The sequence below is a fragment of the Macaca mulatta genome, chromosome X (assembly GCF_049350105.2).
Source record: "Macaca mulatta isolate MMU2019108-1 chromosome X, T2T-MMU8v2.0, whole genome shotgun sequence".
Taxonomy (NCBI): Eukaryota; Metazoa; Chordata; class Mammalia; order Primates; family Cercopithecidae; genus Macaca; species Macaca mulatta.
In genome coordinates, this window is record NC_133426.1 from 142,856,658 (window position 1) to 142,884,558 (window position 27,901).

At 43.3% G+C, this 27,901-nt stretch overlaps 1 protein-coding gene and 1 non-coding gene across 2 annotated transcripts; both read left to right on the top strand.

Annotated features, from left to right (window-relative positions):
- Positions 1-1,404: 1,404 nt before the first annotated feature.
- Positions 1,405-27,334, top strand: VGLL1 (vestigial like family member 1). Its single transcript, XM_015128306.3, has 5 exons — positions 1,405-1,542; positions 5,160-5,398; positions 17,896-18,315; positions 20,066-20,119; positions 26,978-27,334. The coding sequence occupies exons 2-5, from the start codon at positions 5,185-5,187 to the stop codon at positions 27,064-27,066; spliced, it is 777 nt and encodes a 258-aa protein (XP_014983792.1). The 5' UTR covers positions 1,405-1,542; positions 5,160-5,184; the 3' UTR covers positions 27,067-27,334.
- On the top strand, positions 20,176-20,258 carry MIR934 (microRNA mir-934). The gene has a single exon (NR_032707.1). It is a non-coding gene; the product is annotated as a microRNA mir-934 (primary transcript).
- Positions 27,335-27,901: the final 567 nt, after the last annotated feature.

A 27,901-nucleotide genomic window follows, 5' to 3' on the forward strand; every position in this document is an offset into this window, starting at 1 on the left:
ACGCTTCCCAGTGTTTCGTATCTATTCTCTACCCCCATGAGGTCAACTTTTTTCATTATAATCTTTTAAACAAGGAGTGACTGCATTCCGTGTTCTAAAATGGTCACTATGACTGTCTTGGGATGAATGGTTTAGAAAAGGGTAAAGGTGGAAGTCAGGAGTCCAGTTAGGAGGCTGTGGTGGTGATGGTCCGGGGGAAAATGATGAGGGCTTGGACTACAGTGAATGTTGGAGAGGTAGTGAGAAAGGAGAGATTGGAAAGCATCTGGAAGGTAGAACTCTCAGGATTTGTGGATGTGTTCCTCCAACCCCTCCAGTGGGTTTCCTTCTCACTTACAGGAAAAGCCAAAAGCTGTAGCGTGGCCAATGAGGTCCCATGTGACCTGGTCCTCATCTTCTTTTCCCCTCACTCCCTCTCCTCTAGTCACACTGGCCTGCCTTTCTGTGAACAGATTAAGCACGATCTCACCTTTTGAATTTGATGTTCCCTCAGGTATCAGGAAAGCAGGTATCCATGTGGTTTTTTTCCCCCTCAGGGTTCTGCTGAAGTGTCACCTTATCAGAAAATCCTTTTTCTGGCCACCCTCTATAAATTAGCACCTAGCCTATCACTCCCTGTTCTTCTACCCTGCTTAATATCTCTTTATAGTACTTATCACCATCTGGCATTGTACACATAATGTACGTATGTGTATATATACACTAACATATAACATGTGTATGTATTTATTCCATGAGGACAGGTATTTGGTGTGTTTTGTTCACTATAAAACACAACCCCCAGAATAGTGCCTGGCACACAGTTGGCATTCAATAAATATTTGTTGAATTAATATTGATGAAATAGACAAAGAGAGGAGCGAAGAATGGCTCTGGGATTTGGAGCCTGAATAATGGTGCCACTTACTGAGGTAATATTGAGGGGTTTTTAAAATGAGGATTGGGATCCCCTCCTCCAAACCTCCTACCCTGAATTTCTTTGCGTATTGCGGATTGAGAGAAGTCCTTTCTCCCTCTTTGGCCAATGGAAGCCTGTGACAAGTCCAGACTCCTAGGGGTCTGAGCTCTCCTTTTCTTCCCATGGAGAGAGAGGGAAAAACTAGAGATAAACCAAACTGACTCTCAGTTCCTGAGACTGATGTGACATCGGTTTGATCTAAACCCCAAAACTGATGTTTGATTTGTTGTTGACTCTGTGTATGGTTTTGGACAAACAACTGGCCTCCCAGTTTAAGAGACAATCCCAGAAAATGCTTTTTTTAGTGCAAAAAGAAAGAAAAAAAAAAAGAGCTACCATTTTCCTCATTCCTGCAGGTGCCCAACCAGGTTGACTTGTTGGAGTACATTTTCTGCATTCTTAATAGATAGCTAGCAGGAAACGCCTTGTACAGTCCCAGCTAGAGGGGCGGAAAGTAACAAGGAGGTGGGGGTACAAATTCTCAGCTCCTGCTTCCGCAAGCACTAAGCTGCTCTGAAGTGAGCCAGGCAGCTCTGGCCATCTTTTCCCAGCCATAGAATCAGGTGATGGTCCAGAATTAAGAGGTAAGAGAATCTGGGGATTTTTTCTGGGGAGGAGGAAAGAAACTTAACTGGGAAGAAATGGGGTAGTCATCAAATACTTTGCTCAATGAGATATAATCTGGTCCCCTTGGGGATTTTGTTCCAAGTTATTGATTTGACAAACCAACCCCTCTGACTTCCCACCCCACCCCAGAGTGCTAGGTACCATTTTGGAGAAGTGCGGTAAGTCCGTCCATGCAGGCAGATTATGGTAGAGTTCTGGCCAAAATGCTGGTTTGGGATTCTGTGCTCACAGATCTTTTTTTTTTTCTTTCTTTCTTTCTTTCTTTCTTTCGTTCGTTCGTTCTTTTTTTTTTTTTCGGAAGTGTGGGCAATATTTGAGGGAGCACTTTCTGTCTTTGTATCTTGTGAGATGGGAAAGTTGCAAACTGCCTGTTGTTTAGTAATTATGCTGTTCTGGCAGTACCACTGGTAAAACTTGACCTTGGGGTTTTGTCTACTACGAGAGGCTTTTGCTATAAGCCAGGCATTGATATGGGAACATCTTCTCTGGGAGACAGCCACCCTTTCTTTAGCCTCACTGACATCCCCTTCAATCCAACTGTGCAGCATCTCTTTCTCCTAAGCAAGACACACCCCAGCAATTAATTCATGAATGAAGAGACCTCTTATGGAGGGCTCATTTGAGGATGAAGCTTCTCATGTTTCTCCAGAGGTAGAGTGAGATGCAGTTCTTCATAGGACTATGCCAATGACAGTTCTCAGAATTTTAATATTCCTCAAATACAGTTTCTCTCCACTGTGGTCCAAGCGCAGCCCAGGGAGTTGCTTGTGAGTCGATCCAGAGAAGTAGCCTATGGCTTTCCTTTTGATTGTGTGAGGTGTGGTTGGGGAGGAAAAGAAGGGCATAGGTAGTACTTATTCAGTGAATACTGAATTTATTATTCAGGATGCCCAATTTCCCACGGACTGAGCTCTCCAAGGTGAAGGGGCTGAAACACCACCTCTGACTTTCTCCATCTCTAATATTTCCTGACTGTAGCCAGTTGGCCCGGGTCATCTGTGGATTCTACCCAAGGAGATTAAGCACGTGCTTCAGGGCCCTAATGTCCTTAGGGTCCTACCAGCTCCTTCCCATGTGGCTTCAAGGGGAGTTAGCAAAGAGAGATTGCAAGCTGTGTCAAGCCTGAACCTTGAGCAGTGGCCACTGGAAATTCTGAGAATGAGAGGGTGAATCCCCCAAAGGTCCTCACTGGCCCCTCCAGCAGCAGGCAGAGGCTTCAAGGAGAAGCCCCGAGGGAGCAGACGGAGTTGGGAGTTGCTGCCTGCGTTATCTGAAGGAAACCAGATGACTGGTTTAGGGTTCTGGCATGAGGCCCCCTAGGGATTAGGAGATAGATGGAAAGACTGAGGCCCATAGAGGAGAAGGTATTATTAAATCCAATGGATAGTCAATAAGGGATGGTGAAGGTAGGACAGACATTAACGCCAGAAAGACCTGGGTTGAAATCCCAGCTCTGCCACTCCCTAGTTGTGTAGCCTAGGCAGTCTATTTCACCTTCTTTAAGCCCCAGATTGCTCATCTGTAAAATGGGGATAACAATACCTAATTTGAGGATTATGGAGATTGGAGAAGATAGATGTGTAGTTTCTGGCACAGAGTAGGTGTTCTGTAAACTGTAGCTTTAAAAAAGTACTGCCTCCATGCTTCTCATTGCTTTATAATTCATAACACCTTGGTTTTTATTTCTATCCCTTCAAGTATCAGAATAGATCATGTACTTTTTTTAAAATAAAGGAATAATTTACCTACAGTGAAATGCATATGTCTTACGTGTAAAATTTGATGAGTTTTAACAAATTTATCCATTCATGTAGTAACCATCTCCCTCATCAAGATGCAGAACCTTTCCAACACCCCTGAGGGCTCCCTCATGCCCTTTCCTAGTCAATCGCTCAATCTCTACCCCACAGGCAACCACAGTTCTGAATTTCATCACTGCAGATTATTTGTGCTTGTTTCATGTATGTGAAATTGTACAATATGTGACCTTTAGTGTCTGGATTCTTTCACTCAACATGTTTTTAGATTCATACATGCTGTTGTGTAGATTGGTAGTTTGTTTGTTCTTTGCTGAGTAACATTCCATTGTATAAATATGTCACAGCTAGTTTATATATTCTCCTGGTGATAAACATGTGGGTATTTTCCATTTTTGGTTACTATGAAGAAAGCTGCTGTGAACATTCATGTACATGTCTTTGTGTGGACATAGTTTTTGTTTCTCTTGGCTATGTGTACCTAGAAGTGAGATTGCTGGGTCACACGATAAGAATATGTTTAACTTTATAAGAATCTACCAGTTTTTCAAAGCGTTTGTTCGCATGTTTTTGGAAAGTAAGGGTGCAATGGATTCGTTTTTGAGCTAGTACCTGGTTATGCTTAGCATGACTGTCAACCAGGGGAAACACTGGTTACTTAACACCTACATTATGCTAGGTGCTAGGAATAAAGAAATGAATATGAAATTTTGTTCTCAAGGTCTCATAAACTAGAGAGAGAAAGAGACAGTCTATTAAACTCTAGTCATTTTCATTAAATTTACAAGAATGAATAGATCAAATCCATCTTTAGCCAGAGCACATGGCAAGTCAGATTCGTTGGTCAGAGGTAAAGAAGCATCCTGACAGGCTACTTCCCTAGTAAAGGAAGGCCACAGCATGTCTTGAAGGCCCACTGCATGCCAGGACCTGACCTGGATGCAAATAGACAGCCTCTGCCCACAAGGAACTCTCAGGGTAGGATATGATGATACCAATGATGGAACCTAAGTTTAGGGTAGTTCAATACACAGCTATTGAGCATCTACTCTATTCCAGGCCCTGTTCTAGATACAAAAGATGTGCTGGGGAACAGAGCTGACAACCTTACAACCTTTCAGGAGGTTTCCACCAATGGTGACAACATTGGTGTAAAAATGTTTTTTTGTACTTCTGCATTTTGTTCAGAATATATCTGTTGGAGGCCTTATAGATGGTGTTGTTTGTAATTGCTAGTTTCTAAGATGGAATGCGGGTAGGCGCAGGACACAGGCTTACATAGATTAAGGCATCAGGGGAGTAGGAGAATTTGATGTGTTTACTTTGTGTGCAAGTGGTCAAGATAGAAAGCAATGCCTACTATTGAAATTGTCAAGCACCCACTGGATTGCCTGGTCAAGCTTTCCATGGGAGCCCATGCCTACAGGCAGTTCTGGGCCAACCTTGGCTCATTCGTTTAGGAGAAAGGCGCTTCCCCAGGAGGCAAGTTACTCTGCTATTTGGCCTCAGTGTCCTCCCACCTCCCCATTTCCTGATGCTCTCTTTAGTCAGGTTGTCTGATCATTCTCATTTGTAAGAGAAGGCTCCTTCTCAGCACTTCATGGAGATTTGTTGTGTTGTCCCTTGAAGACTGATTAGACAAGGCTTCCCAACAGCATTGTCATTGACCTTTAGAAGCTATGTGGCTCCCTGAGGCCCCAGTGAGCATGTGTACTTGGTGGGAGCAAATCGCTTGCCCGCGAGGATACTGCTCACCCAAACCACAGCCAAGCCACTTGGTAAAATAGTGCCAGTGACATTTTGCCTTTGGTCCACAGCTATCACCTCTGTCACTCACTCACAATGGAAGAAATGAAGAAGACTGACATCCGGATGCCCAAAGGCAAGCAGAAGCCTATAAAGACAGAATGGAATTCCCGGTGTGTCCTTTTCACCTACTTCCAAGGGGACATCAGCAGTGTTGTGGATGAGCACTTCTCCAGAGCTCTGAGCAATATCAAGAGCCCCCAGGAACTGACCCCCTCGAGTCAGAGTGAAGGTGTGATGCTGAAGAACGGTGAGCATGTTGGGAGGGAGGAAGTTGGGATTCCCTATCAAGGCTGCCACGGACACACCAGTTCTTTGATGTACTTGACACACTTGAACACATATATGTTTGCTAAAGGCAAGTTGCTCTGACTAGTGAGAAGCCACACCCCTTCCCAGAAGTTTAACGTCAAAATGGGGCTACCATCTACTGCTCCAACCTCACCTCCCCAGCACTGTCCTCCAGAAACCGGCTTCCTTCTGTCCTTCATGTTCGCTCTGATTTCTTTCTGGCCTTTGCACAAACTGTTCCTTTTCTGCAAAACTCTTCCTTCCCTTCTCCTAATTAACCCACATTCATCCTAAGATCACTTCTTTAGGGCAGCTTTCCCTGACCACCCACACCCCTAAGCATTCAAATATCCTATTACAGATTCTCCTGCCATTCTTTAAGCACTTGTCACAGTTGCAGTTTTCACACCTGTATAATTATTTGACTATTGCATACTCCTCCATTAAATGAAAGTTCTGTGAGGGCAAGGACCATTGCTGATTTTGCTCAATATCGTGTTTCCAGCATCTAGAAACAGTGACTGTGATATACGGGACAACCAACAAGGATTTGTTGAATGAGTAAATGAACATACAAATATGCAAATTTGTGAGCACTTTATCTAGGTACAAAGAACCTTGAAATTTCCATAAAATACTAAAACATAGATTAGAATCTTGCTGAATAAGCCATTAGAACAGAAGTATGTTGCGATAGTTTTTAAATGTTGATAATATTTGCATTTTATATAATTTATTTCTATAAATGGAGTGTTCCCAGTTGTAGACAGGTGGTTTTGAAAAGTTTTGAAATCAAAGCTAGCTGGGCGTGATGGTTCACACCTGTAATTCCAGCACTTTGGGAGGCCAAGGCAGGAGGATCACTTGAGGTCAGGAGTTTGAGACCAACCTGGCCAACATAGTGAGACCCTGTCTCTACAAAAAAATTTAAAGAAATTATTCAGGTGTGGTGGTTCATACCTGTATCTCCAGCTACTAAGAAGGGTGATGCAGGAGAATCACTTGAGCCTGGGAGGTTGAGGCTGCAGTGGGCCAGGATTGCACAACTGTACTCCAGCCTGAGTGACAAAGCAAGACCCTGTCTCAAAAGAAAAAAAAAAATTAAAGCTACTGGAAAAAAAAAATGAAGTTTAATGTAAAAATGGGTGCAGTTTAATCAAATTAGTTCACTTATTTTATTATTTCCTCAGTCATGTTAAATGCTGGGTTTACTGCTCAGCACACAATGAAGCTCCAAGCTATTTACTGTTATCATTATCAGTATTTTTCTTCTTGTTCTGTTTTTTAGAGACAGGTTCTCACTCTGTTGCCCAGGCTGGAATGTGGTGGCGCGATCACAACTCACTGCAGCCATGAATGCCTGGGCTCATGAAATTTTCCCGCCTTAGCCTTGCAAATAGCTAGAATTACAGGTATGCGCCACCACACCCAGCTAATTTTTTAAATTTTTTTTTGTAGAGACAGGATCTCGCTATGTTGCCCAGGCAGGTCTCAGATTCCTGACCTCGAGCAATCCTCCCACTTCAGCCTTCCAAAGTGCTGGTATTACAGGTGTGAACCACCACACCCAGCTAGTATTATTATCACTATTATTATTACTATGGCCTGATGCGGCACTAACACCAATGCATCCATGAAAAGAAAACACATGTCCCATGTAGGTGCTCCCAGCCTCTTCTCAACTAATAGTGGATGGTTTGGTGAGCAAGGGCAGGGGCCAGAGGGAAGCAGATGAATAATCTTGCCACATCCCTTTCCCACCTTTCACAGGGCCAGGTGTGTCTATTTGGTAATTGTTAAGAAATAAACAGTCGTACATCTCAAAGCAGTTACTTGAAGAGAACTAAGTCAAAATGTGCACAACAAAATACCCAGGTTTGAAGGAAGCCTTAAACATCACACTAGCAGGGGCTGTAGTATGACTTTCATGGGCCCTGGACACTTTTGTCTTCATGGACCTCCTTCCTCCTCAAAAACATTAAAAGTTACATTTTATGACTGCATTGGTATAAAGATGAATATAATCCAAGCTGGGTTCGTGTTTTAAATATATTCAGTATCATTGTCATATTCATTTTTTCTTCCAATTTTAAAACATTTTTGTGGGCCCCTAAAACTATTAATGGGCCCTAGGCACTGTACCTCCTGTGCCTAATGGAGAAGTCACCTTTGCCAGCTGGATGCGACTCAAAATGGATCCCTTTACCTTTTTGAAAAGTGAGCAAATAGATCAGGGTCTGGTGGATTTCAAGATCTCTTTATTGGTGTTGCTGACTGCACATGTTGAATGACTTGCTCCCATTGGAAGACATACGTACCTCCAAGTGAGGGCTTTTGTGTAAAGTGGACAAGTGGGGCCTCTGCCTGTAGGCAAAGAGCTCCCCTGTTTCCAGATGCCATCATTCTGGCTTTGCTTTTTGGGACTGGAGAGGGAGTTGATGTGTACCTGATGTATTCATCTTTGCAGAATTTACTTCTCTCTTAGAAATTACTTTTGCAGTCAATCAATGCGGTTTTCTCACAGAATCTTGTGCGTTAAATAAACATGTGGAAGGGCAGGAGGTAGCAGCAGATACTAAAGGAAATGATGTGGACCTTGCTGTTAAAATGGGCGGGAGGGGGTGGGTGGGGAGTGAGGAGGTGATGTCTAAGAGTGTGCTGAATAATCACAGCAGGAGCAAGAATGACCGTGGTCTTGACTCACATGGGGGATTGACATGTGGTAAGAGCTGAGAAATGTGGTGTGTGGGAATCAGAAGATCTAACTGGCTCCTTGAAAGTATCAAAATCCCAGGCAGTTAATACACAGGCAAGTATACTGACTGGCTATTTGACTCTGATTTATTTCTGAACACATTGGCTTGGATTCATTATAATCATTCCCTTGTAAGCACCACCAAGCCATGGTCTCACTTCCTCTATTCTACTTGCCTGGTAAAACCCAAGCTGGGATAAAACCAGCTCTTGGCCTATTGCACCATTTCTTTGCTTCATTTTGCAGCAAAACTCAAAAGTGGTATTTATGTGTACTCTGTCCTTTCCTCCCATGCTCTCTAGACTCCATTCCCCTCATGCTTTCAACCTCATCACTCCTTGAAATCGCTCTTATCAAGGTTACCCCGTGACCTCCACTTTCCAAATCCAGTGGTCCCTATCTGTCCTCATCTGATTTGACCTATCACAACATTTGCTGCAGAAGATTGCTCTCTCCTCGTGAAAATACCTACTTCGCTTACAGTCAGCCCATAACATTATGCTTTCTTGGTTTTCTTCCTGCCTCCCTGGTTACTATTTCTTCTCAGTCTCCTTTGCTATATGTCCTTCTCTCTCCAACTTCTAAACATTTCAGGGCCCCAGTACTCAGGTCCCAGACAACTCCTTTCTCTATCTATACTTATTCTCTTGGTCCTAAATGCCATCTATATGTTGATCAATTCCAAATGCATATCTGCAACCCAGAATGGATTTCAGACCTGCCTCTCTAACTGCCTACTTGATCTTCACTTAACATGTCTAATAGGAAACTCAAACAAAATAGCTTCCAAACTGAATAAACTCTTAATTTCCCCCTCAACCTGCTCTGCCCACAGTCTTTCCCATCTCAATAAATGGGAGCTCCATCCTTCCAATTCCTTGAAGTCATGCTTAACACCTCTCTGTCTCACACCCCACATCCAATCCTTTTGGAAATTGTGTAAGTTCTATCTTCAAAATATCCAAGATCTGACCGCGTCCCCTCACCTCCGCTATCACCTGGGTCCTAGAAGCTATCATCGCCCCCCACTGAATTGCTGCAGTCCCCTCCTAATTGGTCTCACTGCTTCTTCCTTTCCTCTCCTTCAGTCTATTCTTAGGAGGGCAGTCAGAATGGTAGCATTAAAATGAAAGTCACACCCTAGCACTCTTCTGTTTAAAACCCTCTGACAGCTTCCCATGTCACTTGGAATCATATCCAAAGTCTATAATGGGGCCCTGCCTCATCTGGGCCCCCGTTGTCTTTCTGATCTCATATCTTACCACTTTCTGCCTCACCCGCTCCAGTCGAGGCTCCTTGGTATTCATAAACTATGCCAGCGACAATCCTGCCTCAGGCCTGCCCTTTGCACATGGTCTCTCCTATCCCTGGAATGCTCTTTCCCCAGATACCTGCATGGCTTCACCTTTCTCCATTCAAGTCTCCACCTGGATGTCACCACTTCAAACAATCCTTGTCTGAGCAATCTATTTAAAAAATGAAAGCCCCCACCGTCTCATGTCTGTCTTCTTACCCTGCTTCATTTTTCTTCTTAGCATTTGTCACTTGACAAATGCTAAGAAGAAATATATATAAATACACATTATATGTTGTATTTCTTTTCTCGACTCCTCTCTCCCCTTACCCACTGAGCTCCGTGGCAGTAGGGAGTCAATCTGTTAACTGCTGCTTTGTAAGTACCTAGTACAATGCCTGACACATGGAGGCACTCAATACATACGGCTTGAATGAATGAAATTATGATTTTGATCACAAAGTGTTGATCCTACAGATGGGAGTCACCGTAGAGAGGGGGTATGGTGTGGTATACAGCTTTAGAACCACTCAGCGTGGGCCCAAGGCAGCTCCATCACTTACTAACAGTGTGATCTCCAGACATATCACTTTACCTCTCTGTGCCTCAGTTTCCTCATCTCTAAAATGGAATATTATTGAATTATAGGACAGTGCTTGCAAGGATTCAAGGAGATAATGCATGTCAAGTGGCACATAGTAAGTGTAATGTAGTCCAAGGCTTGAGTTGAGTTTTTGAACAACTAAGATAGATATGAGGACCTGTGTTCAAAACACCAGGTTCACAGAGCAGCAGGCCTCTCCCATAAGCCTCCAGGTTTTCAGGGGGTTCTGTTGCATGGCTGCCGTAGAGTTTCCTGTGCCTTCTGACTTCACCTTGTATCCTTCTGTGAAGCCCCTGCCCGCTAAGGGAAGTTGGGCATGGCCCTGTTTCTTGCCCTAGCCAGCCTTCACAGGCCAGATAGAGAGGTGGCTTGCTTCTCCATCTTCCTTCTTGGTTGTTATATTTTCCCTATAAGAACCCCACAAATCCCTTGACTGTGGAGATGTTGTCTCCCTCACAGAGTGTGGTGTGGGCTAGGCAAATATTTGTCCACTGATTGAGCAAATGAAGGAAAAACTGCCTCCCTCAAAGCCTCTCTTATCACCACTAGGAGTCAAGTTTCTCATAAGCTCTGCTGCCTCAGGGGAGGGCCCCATGAAAGGCTTCCAGTCCCACAGAGGTTCTCACTGGAAGTGTTATATGACATACATATGGCTTTGAAAATGGTGGGAAATCTTTCAAGTGGCCTTTCATTACTGACTGTTAGTATCCTTTCAACCCCTACAGGCCAGCACCAGGCCGTCCAGCCCAGCTAGGCCATTCCAAGGAGAACAGGCTCCCATTCATGGGCTCCCATGGCCAACTCGCCCACATTCTAAGGGCTGTCTGTTGAGCCAAATGTGCAAAGCCCAAACACAGAGACCCGTGTGGCTAGGAAATGCCGTCGAATTTCCTAGCTTCTCTTCGCCAATCAATGTTATGTTTTTGTTTACTTATGTATAATTTATACTGGCTGTACTTCAGAAAAGAAAACACAAATTGAAGGTATCTTTGAATTATCTCCCTATTAAAAGGACATTGGGAATTTTAGAATCAGTAACTAGAGAAGCTTCAGTAACTATAGTTTGTAGGGGGCATGGTCCTGGTATGTATGCTACCCTGTGTTCTTCCTGTCCTGTCCCCAGCCCCAGTCCTGAGGCCAGCCTCAGGCCTGGCAACATTGCTCCAGGGCTGCTGAGAGAAGGTGAGAGGGTATATACGTGGGCACTCAGAGGTCTTTTATAGCCAGTCTCAAAGGATCCAGCCTCCTTCTCTCTCCCCTCCCATCTGCTATAATCAGTGAGGGTAGGGAAGAAATGCTGGCTTAAAAAAAAAAAAAGTGTAAATATCTATGTGAGAAATAGTCATGCTAGTTGTTTATGGCCCTTGTGAATATTGACAGTTTCCTGTCTTCCATTCTCGTAAGGAAAAGGAATCTATCTGCACAAACATATATGGAGCTCCCAGCAAATACCAGACACCACACTAAAATTAGTGCATTTTACTTCAGTCCACAAAATCTACTGTGATTTATAAAGTGCAAAGACAAGCAAATTGAACCTATGGTGTTAGAACACAGGATATGGTTACCTTTTGGGGGTGTTGTGACTGAAAGGGGGTACAGTGTGCTTCTGGGGTGGTAGTCAGGTTCTGTTACTCTAGCTGGGTGCTCATTACCCAGTTTATGAAAATTCCCCCAGCTGCACACTTCCATTTGTGCATTTTTCTGCATGTGCATTTTTCCGTTTTGCAATGGATATTATTATCCTTATTTTACAGAGCAGGAAACTGCAGCCCAGAGAAGGTAAGTGCCTAGAGATGGGTCACACAGCCAGTGAGTGATAAAGATTGAAACCCAAGTCCATCGATCTCCAGAGTCAGTCTCTTGACTACCCCATTTTCTTGCCTTTGTACACTCTGACAATGCCCCAGCAAGAGGATTTAATACCTATAAGGACTATCACTAATAATGTGTATAATGGCTACCACTTTTTGAACACTGTCTGTTGCTAGGGTCTGTCACGTGGATTATCTCATTGAATCTTCACACCAACTCTACTGGTTAACTCTATGTCCATTTTCCTGATGAGGAAACTGAGGCTCAGACAGTCAAGTGACTTGCCCAAGATCTCACAGCTAATATGGGGAGTCTATAGTATTTGCCGGCAGATGGAATTGATTTCAGATCTTAGCCACTCAATATTTCAAATACTAGCTCATATTCTGTATTTGATCTCTATTTTCAGTTGGGAAAAGGAACCTGGATATTCATCCAAAGACTAGGCACCCCAGGGAGGCAGCTCTGAAAGAGGGGGAGGAACTGAGAGGCCCCCCTGGTGCCCTGGAACAGGACAATCTCCTTGAAGCTGTCCTTCCACCTCCGGTGTTATTTTGACCTCAGTTAAAGCAAACAATATGCTTTTTGTACCTGGGGGTGAATGAATGAAGTGCAAGTGCCACCAGCAAAGAGAGCAGAGAGGGAAAGTCAATGTATACAGATCATGCAGGTCAAAGGTTGGACTTTCATAGTGCAAAATGTGCATGTGTTCAGAGGACTCTTGGTTTCAACTTCATCATAAGATGAGATTTGTAGCCCACGCGTGGTGGCTCACCCCTGTAATCCCAGCACTTTGGGAGGGCCAGGCATTCAAAACCAGCCTGGGCAACACAGAGAGACCCCGTCTCTACAAAAAAATTTAAAAATTGTATAGGTGTGGTGGCTCACACCTGTATTTCCAGCTACTCAGGAGGCTGAGGCCAAGGCAGGAGGATCGCTTGAGCCTGGGGAAACTGAGGCTGCAGTGAGCTATGATCTTGTCAGTACACTCCAGCCTGGGAGACAGTGAGACCCTGTCAAAAAAAAAACCCACAGAATTTGCATTAAAAGATGCAGAAGGAGGGAGAAGAGAAGGAAGGAAAGAAGAAAGGATAGACAGAAGGAAATCAGGCAATCATGGATTAGTCATTCACAGCTGTGACTTGTGTTTTGGGCGCTTCATGGGTCAAGTGGTTTAAGTTTTTGCTTAAAACATAATTTTTACTATTTACAAACATAAAATATACAAAATATACTCATTTTTGGAAATTTAGAAAACATAGATAAGCATTCAGGAAACAAAAACCACATGTGCATCCATGTACGTGTACTAATTTTTACAACATGACATCATTTTGCACCTAATGGGTTGTAACTTGCTTTTTAAAAAAATTCAACAATGTCATATCCACTTCTCCATGCCATTAAATGTTCTACTACAACATCATTTTAATGGTTCAAGAGTATCGTTTTATAGATGTACCAAATTTATTAAAATTTTTGAATATTTAGGTTGTTGCTAATTTTTCGCTATATTATACAAATCACTGTGAACATCCTTGTAGGTTCATTTTTACATGCATCATTGACTATATCCTTAAAATAAATTGCTACAAGTGGAATGCTTGGGTCAAAGAGTATACAAAAATTTTAGGGTTTTGATATATACCGACAAATTTCCTCCTAGAAGTGTTATGCCAATCTGCCAGACCTCCAACCCAAGGAATATGTGAAAGTACCCAGCTCATTGCATTCTTTGCAATATTGGGGAGGCATAGTTGGTAGGAGCATGAGGTTTGGAATCAGACACCTCTACCATTTGCTAGCTGTGTGGCCTTAGACAAGTCACTTTAACCATTCTGGGTCTCGATTTTCTCATCTGGGTTGCTGTGGTGATCACGTGAGATCATGTATGCAGAGTGCTAAGTAAAGTGCCTGGCCCACAGTGCGTACTCAATAAACAAAAACTATTCTATATTTACAAATTGTTCCTGCCCATCTCTGATGTGTTATTCCCTGGGAATGGCCACAGACTGAGCAAAGACTTCTGAAATCCCTCTTTTATAACCAGTATCTGCTCCAGCCTCCAAACCGGCCCTGAAGTGCTGCTGCTGCCTCTGCTGCTGTTATGGGCCCCTTGGCTCAGTCCTTTCTGCCCCTCCCTTCTCCAGCACTAGGTGACTGTTGGCAGGGAGGATTCTCAGGCCTCATACAATAATGACCGTCTTGCTTTTTTTCATGTTGATTATGCTGAGTGTTGCAAACCAGTAAAGAAACCCAGAGTGGGTTTCTAAACTGAAATGATTAATAATAACAGCAGCAACAGCTACCACTTATTGAGTGCCAAATGTGTACCAGGTACTGTGCTAAACCTTTTACGTGGATTGTCTCATTCAATCTCATAGCGGTCTCAGAGGTGGGAAGGGACTTGCTCAGTGTCACACAGCTAGGAAGTGGCAGATCTGGGATTGGATTCCAAGCCTCTCCGACTTCAAAGTCTGTGCTTTTAACCACTTTCATCCTGCTCTCTTCGATTTAGAAAGGTTCAGTGGGGAAGGGGGTGTGTGTGGGGGGTGTGTGTGTGTGTGTGCATGTTTGTGTTTATGAGTGTGTACATGTTTGCAATTGTGCATATATATGTGTGTTTGTGTGTAAACATGCGTGTACACTCATTAGAATAATACTTTTTCAGGGCCACTATGTGCTAGGCACTGTGCAAGTTCTTGGGGACATAATGGTGAACAAAAGAGAAATGATCTCAGCTCTCGCCAAGCTTACTAAATGATAAAGAAGACCAATAGTGAATGAATGAATGTAAGAATTAAGAAATAAATAAATTACTATATGACTGCCATGAAGGAAATAGGGTGCAGTCACAGAAAGTAACAGGGTCACGAACTTTAGATTGGAGGTTGAGGGAAGGCCTTTCTGAAAGGGCGACATTTAAGTTTGTATGTTGAAAAACTAATCTGGAATAGGAAGCCAGGGCCTCCATGCAAGGACAAAGTGGAGGGAAGGTACTCTGGAATGGAGGCAAATTCATAAATGCCTGAAGATGTTTTCTAGAGTGTTCTGGAGATCCCAAAAGTGTATATGGGTGGAAATGTGTGGTGCCTCTGGGTATGCTTGGAAGGCAGGGGGAATGGCCTGCCAGTTTCACCCAAAAAGGGCAGTGTAGGAAATGGAGACCAGCTCTCTCTGGATAGGTCTTGTCTCAGGATCAACAGCATCAGTAATTCTAGAGGGATGAATGGGACTAAGAGGTAGGGTCTAGATGCCCAGGGTTGAAGTAAGTGGAGTGGAAGCCATTTGTATTCCTGCTGAAACAAAAATCCTAGCCTGCCCCATGTATCCCTGCGTCAGGGTGTTGCTCAGCTGCTCTCCACTCATTCGTGTGGTCAGGGGTTTGCGAAGGCAGCAAATTCTGCCCTGGGGCTCCCTCTCTCACTTCTAGAGGTAACTAATAGGGAGCACATGGATTAAAAAAAGTCACCAGGGTCACTTCTAGTAGCAGCAGCAGCCTTGAGTCAGTGCACGTTTGTAGTTTAAGAGGACTTTACCCATCCACAGGGTAGGTGGGAGTGGCTGCTGGAGCAGTTGGCCCAAGAGGCCCGAGAAAGAGAGGCCCACTCAAATCCAGGGTCTCCACTCCGTGGGCCACTGACTTTCAAGCCTAATCTGGAATGATGGGTTTCCCCAGGCCACCCAAGGCCCTCTGATGGGTCACTGTGAACTTGGGGTTAAGACACCCGGTGCATGCCCACAATCTCCCATCCAAACTGTGCTCTGGGGCACCCAGTGACCATATAGGACTTTGGACTGTGGCACACCAACCCACTTCCCTTAACATTTCAGAGAATTCTAGAAAGGAAGCAGTTAAGGGAAATAGTCAAAACATTCTGGGGCTCTGCTTTCCACATTTCAAGCATTCAGCCCCTAAGTCATATGTATGAGATCTGTAAGGCCTGTTCAGATGGAAACTACCTAGTTGTCAGGGGCTACGCTTTGTTTCTAATTTGTGCTTAGGACATGAAGTACCCTCATTCAATATGAAACACAGACTGTGATTACACCAAATTAGCTTAATCACTCTCTTTGTGCACTGAATTGCTTCTGGCCTGGAGATACCAATTTTCAGAAGTAGCATTCACCCTCACCAAAACAAATCTTAATATATTGTCTTGCCTTTGGTTTCATAAGAAGGGCCAACCATCCCCCATCACTCACTGTGAATGGTGTGAGATGCTGGGGAGAATGTCTGTGCCGTGAGGACTTGGACTTCTGTTCCTATCCTTTGTGTTACACTGAGTGATGGCACTCCAGTAACACTGTGCAGGCCTCTCAGAATTTTTTATCTTGTACACAATCCAGTCAAACTAAACATTCAAGAGAGCTAGGAGAGGTTTGTATGGGAAATAGGACCAGTGTCCCAGACAGCCTCTCCAGCTGGCCAATCTTCCTTTGTCTCCACACCCACCCTCTCTCCATTATCTTGGATAGATGATAGGCTCCAGGGTTTAAGAACTGTCTGGAAGAGCTCTTTCCCTCCTCCCTTCTTGCCTGAGTAGGTGTTGAGAATGGGGAAAACATTCATCCTTGTCCTGAGCTATCCTGGACATTTGAGATCTCAGATTCGGCGGCTATCATAGGCACAATAAGAATAGTGTGTATGGAACCAAAGGACACTCCATCCCTCTTAACCAATCCACATGAACTTTGCAAGAAGAAACTAAGTCACCTCTTGACCCTCAGAATTCTGCTTTTGCAAAATGGGGTCCAAGCAACTACTTCCCTCCCCATTACTTATCGCTCCAGCTCACTTCCCTACTTGGCTAATCTGTTTTTGCTACCTTGGCTCAGTCTCTTAACATCCCTGTGCCTCATATTACTCTGGAAAATGTGGTTTTAACTCCTAGAGTTGTGTGAGTGACCAGCACAGTTCTGTGGAGTCCCCCTATTTAGTGTATTTAAAACACCAGCTATAAAATAAAGCTAGATGATAGCAGCAACCAAACACAAATCAAGCACGTTTACTTCTAGAAAAGTATCCTTAAGGAGCGAATTGGATCCGGGAGCAAAGGTATCTATACAAAGATGCTCATTGTAATGCTGTTAACATAATAGAAAACAATGGAAATAACCAAGCAGTGCACAAATATGACATTTGTTAGTTATATTACTGCTTTACCATGGACTACTTACTGTACAGCACTTTAAAAAGCTGGGGTTTGGCCCTTCTTCCTTCCTTCCTTCCTTCCTTCCTTCCTTCTTTCCCTCCCTCCCTTCTTTCTCTTTCTTTCTTTTCTTTCTTTCTCTCTGTCTCTTCCTTTCTTTCCTTTCTTTCCCTTCTTTCCCTTCTTTTCTTTCTTTCTTTCTTTCTTTCTTTCTTTCTTTCTTTCTCTCTCTCTCTCTTTCTTTCTCTCTTTTTCTTTTTTTCTTTCTTACTGAGTCTCACTCTGTTGCCCAGACTGGAGTACAGTGGTGCAATCTCGGCTCACTGCAGCATCTGCCTCCTGGGCACAAGCAACTCTCCTGCCTTAGTCTCCCAAGTAGCTGGGACTACAGGTGTGCACTACCACACCCAGCTAAGTTTTGTATTTTTAGTAGAGTTGTAGTTTCACCATATTGGCCAGGCTGGTCTTGAACTCCTGGCTTCAAGTGATCCGCCCACCTCAGCCTCCCAAAGAGCTGGGATTACAGGCATGAGCCACAATGCCTGGCCTATTCATTTCTATAGGAGGCTTTTCATGATATTTTAATGAAACAAAAATGGCTTGAATAACAATATATGTTGAGAAAACAATGCATACATGAATAGAAACCAGTCCTAGAAACAGTACACCTACAGAGGACAATGGCTGTTTCTGGATATTATCATTAGGATGATTTTATTTTAGCTTTTCTTATTTCCTTCAAGTTAAAAATAAATAGAGTATTTATTTTAAAAAATCTACATCCATTTTGAAAACAATAAACACCTAACATGTCTTCTAAATCTTTCCTTCTCAGATGACAGCATGTCTCCAAATCAGTGGCGTTACTCTTCTCCGTGGACAAAGCCACAGCCAGAAGTACCTGTCACAAACCGTGCCGCCAACTGCAACTTGCATGTGCCTAGTCCCATGGCTGTGAATCAGTTCTCACCATCCCTGGCTAGGAGGGCCTCTGTTCGGCCTGGGGAGCTGTGGCATTTCTCCTCCCTGGCTGGCACCAGCTCCTTAGAGCCTGGCTACTCTCATGCTTTCCCTGCTCGGCACCTGGTTCCAGAGCCCCAGCCTGATGGGAAACGTGAGCCTCTCCTAAGTCTCCTCCAGCAAGACAGATGCCTAGCCCGTCCTCAGGAACCTGCCGCCAGGGAGAATGGCAACCCTGGCCAGGCAGCTGGAAGCACAGGGTTGCTCTTCAACATGCCTCCCGGCCCAGTTCACTGTAAGGAAATGCCTACAGATACTTGGAGGGGTGCCCCTGATTGGTTGTGGTTGAGAGTGAGTTGGCATGAGATCAGGTGCCAAGACTAATTGCTGCCACTCTGGACATAGGGCTGCTGAGGGATGGAATGTTCTGCTTAAATGTTCCATATATCTTCACTAGGCTTCATTGACATTCACAGTTTAATAGCTAAAGGGTTACATAGATAGCTAGCCAGATGGACTTGGCCCGAAGTACTCACCCTAGCCCGTCAACTTGGCCTTACCTTAGAAAAATGATGGGCTGCTGTCTAATACTGTAGGGTCCTATGTTTACCTCATTGGGAGCAATTAAATAAGCCATTTGCAAAACAGAACTCTGTGACGTACCTTGTAGCCTCCAAACAGGTTGGCAACTTGCAGTGATGTCAGGCTCCAGGCAAACAACAAGGGCAAGCTATACCAACCATCTGCTGCACACATTAAAATTCAAAGCGACTGTAGAGGCAGCCTCATTGCTGCTTGGAGACCTAACAGTGGCTGGCTGTCCTCGGCTTGCTCCTGCACTCTGGGATCCTCCTGCTTGGTATCCCTTGAGTTCCTACTCCCTGACCACCACCCCTCCCCTGAACTAAAAACACCCTTAAGGCTCACTCACTTTTTCATTCACTCATTCACCCAGCAAATATTTAATTAGCGCCTACCAGATGCAAAATATCCATCAGAAAACAAGGCTCCCTTCTTTGTAAAAGAACGGGGAAGAATTGGCATTAATTATACTTCCACCAAAAAATCAACCTACTCTGTTGCAAGATTTGCCTTTCATATGAAACACTTATAAATATATATATTTTATAGTTTCGTGGAACCAAGTCTGCAACCTCTGTCATTCTGTACTTTGGACGAATTTTCTTTTGCAGCTTCCTTGTCCATACACAGTGTGGTTCTAGTGTTCCATGCCTGAAAGAAATTACTAGAAGCTGTCTTTACACTGAACTAAGCATATAGTAAACAAAGGGCCTGTTCAGCATAGCCTACCTAAGTCAGGCACTGTGTTCTATTCTAATGTGGCAAACACATTTCCCATTAAAATACCACTCTGTCATTTCCAGAATTTGATTAGGAATGTACTTAAGGAGTAAATCATAGAAGTGTCATGCTTGGGAAACCTGTGAAATTTCCTACCCCTCTACTCTTTTTCAAAAGTCCTTTCCTATTGGATTCACAGGGAAAATTAGGCCAACTGTGCTTGTGTATATGCTGTGCATACACACAGCAGAGCCCTGTTTCAACAGTTGGTTAGAACACAGATGGCTGAAATCATCACCTTCCAAACATAGCAACTCTTTACAGTTCAAATCCGATTCAGCAAATATTTAGTGAGCATCTACTGTAAGCCAGGCACATCATGGTGAAACTATAATGCAGGCAATTGTCCTATTCCTGAAATCTCAAGACACATTCACCAACAAATGGTTATCACCAAAGTCTTCATGCTCTACTCATGTTGACATCAGTTGTATTAATTGGTGACTGGCAGTCCAGGATCTGTTGAGGAAGTCAGTGACCCTTAATCAGGAACACTGCCTTGGAAGATGGTGGACCTTAAAAACAGAAGCTTCTCTGTTTTTGTAGCATCTGATAAGAGAGAATATGCCAGATATTCATAAACTTAGGACCAGGCAATGTGAGGCCCCTGGGATGCTACTGGGCACTTTCTAACCTAGTCCTAGAAATTTCAGTTCCAATAATGTTTTTTTCTTCTTTTCTAGATAAGAAACTGTATATGTCTCGTGGATCTGCCAGTACCAGCCTTCCAAATGAAAGTAGGTATCTGGTCCAGCCTTTGATGGTGTGTGTCTGTATCCTGAGAACGAACTTGAGGAATAAGGCTTCTGTCTACTACTGGAGACACTGATAGTGTAAAACCCAGAGTCTTCGGTAATGGACGGGAGCCTTATTTCTATCACTCAGTGTTTTCATAGATAGAATTTGTTTCATTTTAGCCTCAAAAAAGAGTGTATGCGCTTCTTATCTTGTAAAATTTTATTTTGCTATAGAAGTAACTGCCCTTAGTTTCTTTTTTCTTTTCTTTCTTTCTTTCTTTTTTTTTTTTTTTTTAACCTGAGCTGGACTTAACTGAAGTAGCCAAGGTGACTCAGAAAAATTAAGAAATTCATGAGGATGAGGATTTGCTTGCTGTGTCCCAGATGTTCAGTTGTCAGCCTAGTACACAGGGCCATCCCAGGACTCTGCAGTCAGGGAAAATGTCAACTGAGGCGTGAGGGCAGGACTCTGAGCTCCACACTCAATTTGAAAGTGGTGTCAGTAGGAACTTACAAAAGAGGACAATCTGGGTGGAATGACATAAGGATCTTCATGACCTGGGTTCAGGGTTCAAATGTCAGCTTTATTATTTACTTGCTTCAGGAACCTGGTCACATGTCTTAACCGCTTCATGCCTCAGTTGCTTCATTTGTCAAATAAGCATAAAATAGTGCCCACCTCATAGGGTGAGGTGTGAGGGGTAAATGAAATAATGTATACCAATGCTTAGAATAATGGCTGGCACATTATTCTAAGCATTGGCATACATTAAACCATCAAGAAGTCTTTTTTGGAGGGCATCCTGTGTGCCCCAAGCTGTGCTCTGTGTGCTGTGTTTAAGAGAGGACTCAAGCTGGATGTGGTGCCTCACACATGTAATCCCAGCACTTTGTGAGGCCAAGACGGGAGGACCACTTGAGCCCAGGAGTTAGAGACCAGCCTGGGCAACATAGCAAGACCCCCATCTCCATAAAATATAAAAATAGAGAGGATCCAAAGGAAAAGCCACTACCACAACCCCTGATCTCAGGCATTTGACAGTCTGGTGTGAAGTAGGGGTGAGGGCAATCTATAGACCCCACTAGAATGTCAACCCCATAAGGACAGAGACTTTGAGAGGTATACCACTGTATCCCTAGCACCTGGCACAGACGTATACAAATTTGTTGAATAAATGAATGAGTGAATGCTGGAAACAATAAAAGAGCATTTAACAAGGAAACAGTAAGAAAATGTAGTAATGCAGTAAAAATTATTCCAATGTAGTAAAAATTATTCTGTTTGATGCCCTTGTGTAAGAGACAAACAAACAAAACAAAAACCAACCCTGGTGATTCATTGGCCATGCCTCCGTGAGGAGATTCATTTAGAGCTGGTTCAAAAGCCTTAGCATGGCCAAGGCAGACATCACGTAAGTCCCTGCCCAAGGAAATGAGCTCTGCTGGCCTCCTAACTTATGAAAGGCAAGGATTGTGGTGTTTCTTGAGTACTTGTTAATAGTTTCTACATTTATTTATTGTGAGTCTCAGAATTACTGATAACTTGATGCTTAAAATTGTTCATAGACTAAAACTAACAGCAACAACAACACGTACTGGGTGTTGACCATGAGCCACATACCACATACTCCATCTTGCTTAGTCCCCACCATGACCTTGTGAGGTGTATATGAATATGTCCTAGGTGCTTTACTCAACTGATATTCAGCAAATAGTGATTGAATGAATGAATATCCCCATTTTATAGATGAGGAAACTGGATCTCAAAAAGGTGAAAGGACTTACCTTAAGTCACAGCAGCAAGTGGCAGATGCAGTATTATCTCTTTGCTCTCACAGTGTCATAAAATTATCAAAAACAATTCCAAGTTAAATGAAGTGTACAACAGTGAAAATTAGTCACTGGTGAGATTATTTTACCACAAATGAGTTCACTGTCTATCTGGGGCAAGGGTACTATCCTAAAATAAAGGAAGGGGGATGCAGAAGGCTCAGAAAGCAAGCAAAAGAGCAAAGAAAAATATGCCTTAGGGAAAGGGGGTAGGGGACGATCTTCTCTTGCAGAGAGTAGTTGAGGAAAGGTGGCTATGCCAACAGGCCCAAGTCCGTCCTTCTACCACTGTGGCCCCGGGCAGAGGGAGGTAGCATGGAGCTGAGAGGAAGAGAAGGGACTTCCTAGGGCTCCAAGTAAAAGGACAATGGAACCCAGCAAAGCCCATGCTCTTAAGCATGACACCAGTCTTCCAATCTTGCCTGATGGTACGAACCACCTGGGGAGCTTGTTCATTGCCCAGATCCTGCTCCCTCACTTCCTGGGGGAGTAGATTTGGCATGAGACTCAGTTGGCTCTTCATGTTTTATTCTTTTTTTTTTTTTTTTTTTTTTGAGACAGAGTTTTGCTTTTATGGCCCAGGCTGGAGTGCAATGGTTCAATTTCGGCTCACTGCAACCTCTGCCTCCCAGGTTCAAGCAATTCTCCTGCCTCAGTCTCCCAAGTATCTGGGATTACAGGCTCCTGCCACCATGCCTGGCTAATTTTTTGTATTTTTAGTAGAAACGGGGTTTCACCATGTTGGTCAGGCTGGTCTTGAACTCCTGAACTCAGGTGATCTGCCCAACTTGGCCTCCCAAAGTGCTGGGATTACAGGCATGAGCCACCTCACCTAGCCTCATGTCTTATTCTTTATATAATTTATATTAACCTCATTTCGAAGTGAACTACATGAACCTTTCAGTGGAGATTTAGGTTGTTCTGAAAGATTTCCTATGTGAGGCTCCAGAAAAATATTTGTCAAGGAAGGGAGGCAGAGTCTCCTCCTGCCCCTCCAACATGGCCCTAGTCCCCTCATGTGGGCTGTCATGCATCTATGAAGCAAGTGCATATGGAGCAGAAGAGTCATCAGAGCCTGAAGGGTAGTCAGAGAGACCTTGGAGAAAGACATTCTGGAGGTGAGTCTCACAAATGTTGGTCAAAAGTTTTAGTGAATTTGATTTTATCTTTTGGTCAGTAGAAATAGATGCTGGTTATGTATTGCTTCAATGGCTACAAATCATAACAACAGTTGATATTGCTGATTGCCAGACACAGGACTATAATATACATTGGAGATATAACAGTGAATAAAATTGTCTTGGTCCCTGCCCTCATAGAGTTAATAGTTTCGTGGGGAAGACATGCCCACCCCCAAAGGGAAAATACAAAATATTTGCAAGTTATGATAAGTGGAGTGAGGAAAACACATGAAGTGTTGAAATAGGGGGAAATGGGGGCCAACTTTAGATAAAGTGTTCAAGGGAGGCCTTTCTGAGGAAGTGACGTATGATCAGGGACCTGAATGAAGTGAGAGAGCCAGCTCTGGGAAGAATTAGGGTGGAGATAGAGGGAGGTGGAGGAAACTGTCCCTGCAAAAGCCCGAGATGTGTGTGAAGAATGGAAAAAAGAAAAGACCAGGGTGACAGGAGTGGAGTGAGAAAAGAGAGAGTGTGGTATGAGACAAAGCTGGAGAGGTAGGCAGGGGCCAGGTGGTGCAGGGGCCTTATGGGTAACATTGGGAATTGAGATTTCATATTCTAAGTGACTTTGTGAGCCATGGAAGGATTTTACGTGTGATCTAATTTGCATCTGATAAGATCACAAAAGCTGTTCTGTAGAGGACACATTGGAGAAAGGGAAGAATGAAAACAAAGAGGCAAGAAGCATGAGAGGATGATAGCCTGGATTAGGTGGCAACAGCAGAGATAGGGGTATTTGAGATCTATTTGGGAAGGTTAGCTCTTAGGACTTGGTAATGGATTAAATAGGAATGGCAAAGAAAGGGGGAAGAATCCAGGTTATCTCCTAGGATTCCTGTTTGAGCAAATGGATAGGAGAACACAACTGTTTTGACCATGTCAAGTCTGAGGTGCCTGTAAGACATCCAAGTGGATATACCTTTTAAACAGTTGTATATGTAAGTGAAGAAAGTCTGGGTAAACATTTGGGATGTATATTAGTCCTGTGCATAAGTGGTATTTAAGGCCATTGGATGTGATCACCTAGGCAGAGGATGTACACATACAAGAGAGGAGAGCCACAGAAAGAGGCCTGGAGGGTGCCAATATTTAGAGACTGGGGACATGAGGAACCATTGTAGGAGACTAAAAAGATGTAGCCAATGTGATAAGAGAAGAACCAGGGCAGTGTGGTATATAACAGAAGCTAAAAGAGGAGAATGTTTCAAAACAGAAGGAGTGATCAACTGTGTTAAAGGCTGTGGAAAGATCAAATAAAAGAAGGTCAAATAAGGAGAAATTCCCATTGGATGTGGCATCAGAGATTTTTGTAGCCTTGTTAAGAGCAGTTTTCATTATGTGATGTAGACAGAAGCCAGATTGAAGTGGGTTGAAGAGTGAACCGGAGATGAGAAAGTGGAAATAGTAAATTCAAGGAGCTTCTTAGAGAAATTTAACATTGAAATGATAAAGAGAGAAAAGGTATTAGCTAAAGAGGCTAATGGGGTTTGAGAAGGTCTTTTTTTAAAAAGGCAAATATTAGAGCCTCTTTGCATGATAATGGGAATGATCCAATATAGGAGGATGAAGATAACTTGAGGGGTGAAATCATTGAGAAGACAGAAGGGACATGTAGAAGCATTGACCTTTCATAAGAACAGGGACTGTTCTGTCATTGAAAGTATACAAAAGAAAGCTAATAAGGACACAGACAAAAACTGATTTTCAGGCTTGCTTGTGAGGACACTAAAAAGTACTAATCTAATGATTTCTATTTTCTCAATCAACTGTGGAGCAAGACAGCAAGAGTGTGGGATATTTAAAGAGAGTGAGAAAGTTTGAAAAAGTCTTCTTGGGCATTGGGAAAGCAAGCCTGATAGTAAACAAACATAAGTAGGATTTCTGGGTGGTGATCTGAAGTCCAAGCTCATGAATTTGAAGTGTGAACTCTCAGCTGGGTTGTGCAATTTTCATCAGTGATGTTAGGTTAGTGTAATGTACAGAGAAGGCAAATGGGGACGCTCATCTAGGGGTGAGGTTGTGGCAAGAGAGCATGAAGGATAGAGAATAAGGAAAAGGAGTCGAGGGTGTTTGCAAGTTAGTGATTATAACAACAGAACGTGGTGTCTAAGCTGCACAGAGAAGGAAATGGAGGCAGATGGACATTGACAGGATGTCAATGGAAATGGAGGTTGATGGATTGGAGGTTATGTGAAAACACGGTGATAAGACTACTTAAGCCAGTGACATGGGAGGTGGCTAGAGAGTGGATGTTTGAAATTGAGATCACAAGGGTCCCCTGTGTGAATGATAAGAAAGTCTAGGGTGTGACCATGGGAATGGGTGGTTGAGGTAGAGTGAAGCACAAGGTTATTAGAAATGAAGAGAGTGACAAAAATCATGGCAGCGAAGCAAAATAAGAACCAATAGCTACTGGCAACACAGGTTCTGCTTTTATCTTCATTCACAGATGGGAAAGTTAAGGCTTAAGAGGTTAAGTGACTCGTCCAAAGTCAAAGTGAGTGCCAGAGTCAGTTTTCAGTGACTTCAATTTCCTTAGTCTTACCCACCAAGCTAAGGTGCAGTTTGACCATGCAATAATTTGACTCTACCACATATAGACACATTGCCTTTTTAACAAAATAATAGTAAACATTTATCGAGCATTTGTGTGCCAGTCACTGTTCTAACCCCTTTATATGTATTTAACTCACTTAATCCTCACTAGAATCTTAGGAGGTAGCTTTTATTAATATCCCCATTTGACATGAGTAAAGTGGAGGACAGATAGGCTAGGTAACTTGCCCAAGGTCACACAGATAGGCAGTGGTAAGCCGGGACTCAAACCTGGGTTCACAAGACCCCAGAGTCAGCTCATGCTTATTCTGTTTTTCAGGAAGCCAGTCTCCAGAGATAAGAAAATATCTGTTCTTTTATTGAACTTCAGTTTGAAGAGAATTCTTTTTTCCAACGTGCTTATGATTTTCTACTATGAATCTATAGGGTCTAGAGACATCACTGTCTTTTTCTTGGTTTTCTTTTCTCTTTCTAGGTGTTGAATCAAGAGCAAGTATATGCCCTTCCTAAAATTGTGCACATCTCTTCCTTGGCACCTATGCCCTATGGCAAGGCTTTTCAAACTTAAGTGAATTCTCAGCATATATAAATGATTAAGGGCGCTGTTCTGAGATGGGAGCATAGAGGCCCACCTGCTTGTTCTTCTCACTCCTCACTGCACCCATGACCCTATTACTTAGAAATCAGACTCCTCTCATGCTCCCCCAGCAGGGTCCTTCTAATCAAGACTGATCACAAAATATCCTATGGGGTCGTCCCACTTTTCCAACTGAATGGAGATCACAGGAACAGCCTGAAGCTTTCCAGCCTGAGCCAGAGCCAGACTGTGACCAACTTCACTCTTGCCTCTACCAAAAGCAAAATGAAAATAGGGTGGGAAAGACCCAATGAGAATAGGTTGAGGCTGTGGGTTTCCTACATTTTCAGTCTGAAAAGAAGCTGAAAAGTCTCAGTCTGGTCCTGATGAATTACATACTTTCACTTGAAAACTTTGGTTTCTCAGTCCTAACAAAGTGACCCCCAAATGCAATTGTTGAGAAATCTGAGAACTTACTTATTGGGAATTGAGTAAACTGCTCATCACAAGTTGGGCCTGTGGCTGGAACAGAACTTATTCTGCATCCAGAGCATTTTTTGGATGCAGTTCCATGAGTTTCTGCCTTCCCTTCCTCTGAGGTTGAGGACTCTGGTATCTGACATCCCACAGGTGTTCATCTGCACCCTGGAGGAGACTCACAGCCTTCCATAGGGGCCTAACTGGCTTTCATTAACCATGTAACTTCTCCTTTAGCTCTTTCAGAGTTAGAGACACCTGGGAAATACTCGCTTACACCACCAAACCACTGGGGCCACCCACATCGATACCTGCAGCATCTTTAGTCAAGTTGGAGGAGAAAGACAACACTTGGTCTAAGACACGGCAGCAGGACATCCCTGCAGATTGTTCCAGATAAAAATGAAAGCTGCTCAAACCCACTTGCCTCCCCAATCTGTTAAACAGCTTCGTGTTTAGTATGAGCTCAGTACTTGCCCTGTGAAAATCCCAGAAGCCCCCGCTATCAATGTTCCCCAGCCACACCCTGCTTGCTCCTGTGTAACAGCTCAGCTGATGAATAATAATAAAACTGTACTTTTTTGGATGGTGCTATTCTGGGTTCTAATTTCTTTCACATCCGTCATTTCATTCAAATTTTCCAGCAACCCTAATATTGGTATTATTATCTTCATTTAATATACGTGGACACTGAGGCTTAGAGAAGCTAAATGACCTGCCTAAGATCACATGGCCAGTAGCAGAGCCAACACTGAAATCCAGGCCTCTGAACTCAGTGCTCTTTTCTCACCACTGCAATATTTAATATCAGGATATTAAGTTAATATCAGGATGGCTCTTAGATATTTTCCCCTCCCATCTGCTATATAAATAAAGAGAACAAATCTTCCAGTGTATTACATATGTTTCCTAGATTCAGTAAGAGGAAAAAAGGCTTAAGGAGTACATTTTCTTTCAAAGTTATTTACTTTCAAAATCCATGTTCTTCTTTAGGTGATGGCTGGAAAAATTCAGGGTGGAGGCTGATTCTAGAGTACTTGTAGCACATAATTATAGAAGTGTGTGTTTATCTTGGCTGACTCTAGAAAGATTCATCTGTGTTAGAAGATAATACCATCAGAAGTGAACTCTTAACATACAGTTTAGCCGGGCGCGGTGGCT

Bases quoted from the DNA above. Each gene is read 5' to 3' on its own strand.
- VGLL1 (XM_015128306.3), top strand. From the start codon at position 5,185: ATGGAAGAAATGAAGAAGACTGACATCCGGATGCCCAAAGGCAAGCAG. The intron at 5,399-17,895 runs GTGAGCATGTTG...TTTCCTTCTCAG, and splicing joins AGGTGTGATGCTGAAGAACG to ATGACAGCATGTCTCCAAAT. The intron at 20,120-26,977 runs GTAGGTATCTGG...CTTCTCCTTTAG, and splicing joins TACCAGCCTTCCAAATGAAA to CTCTTTCAGAGTTAGAGACA.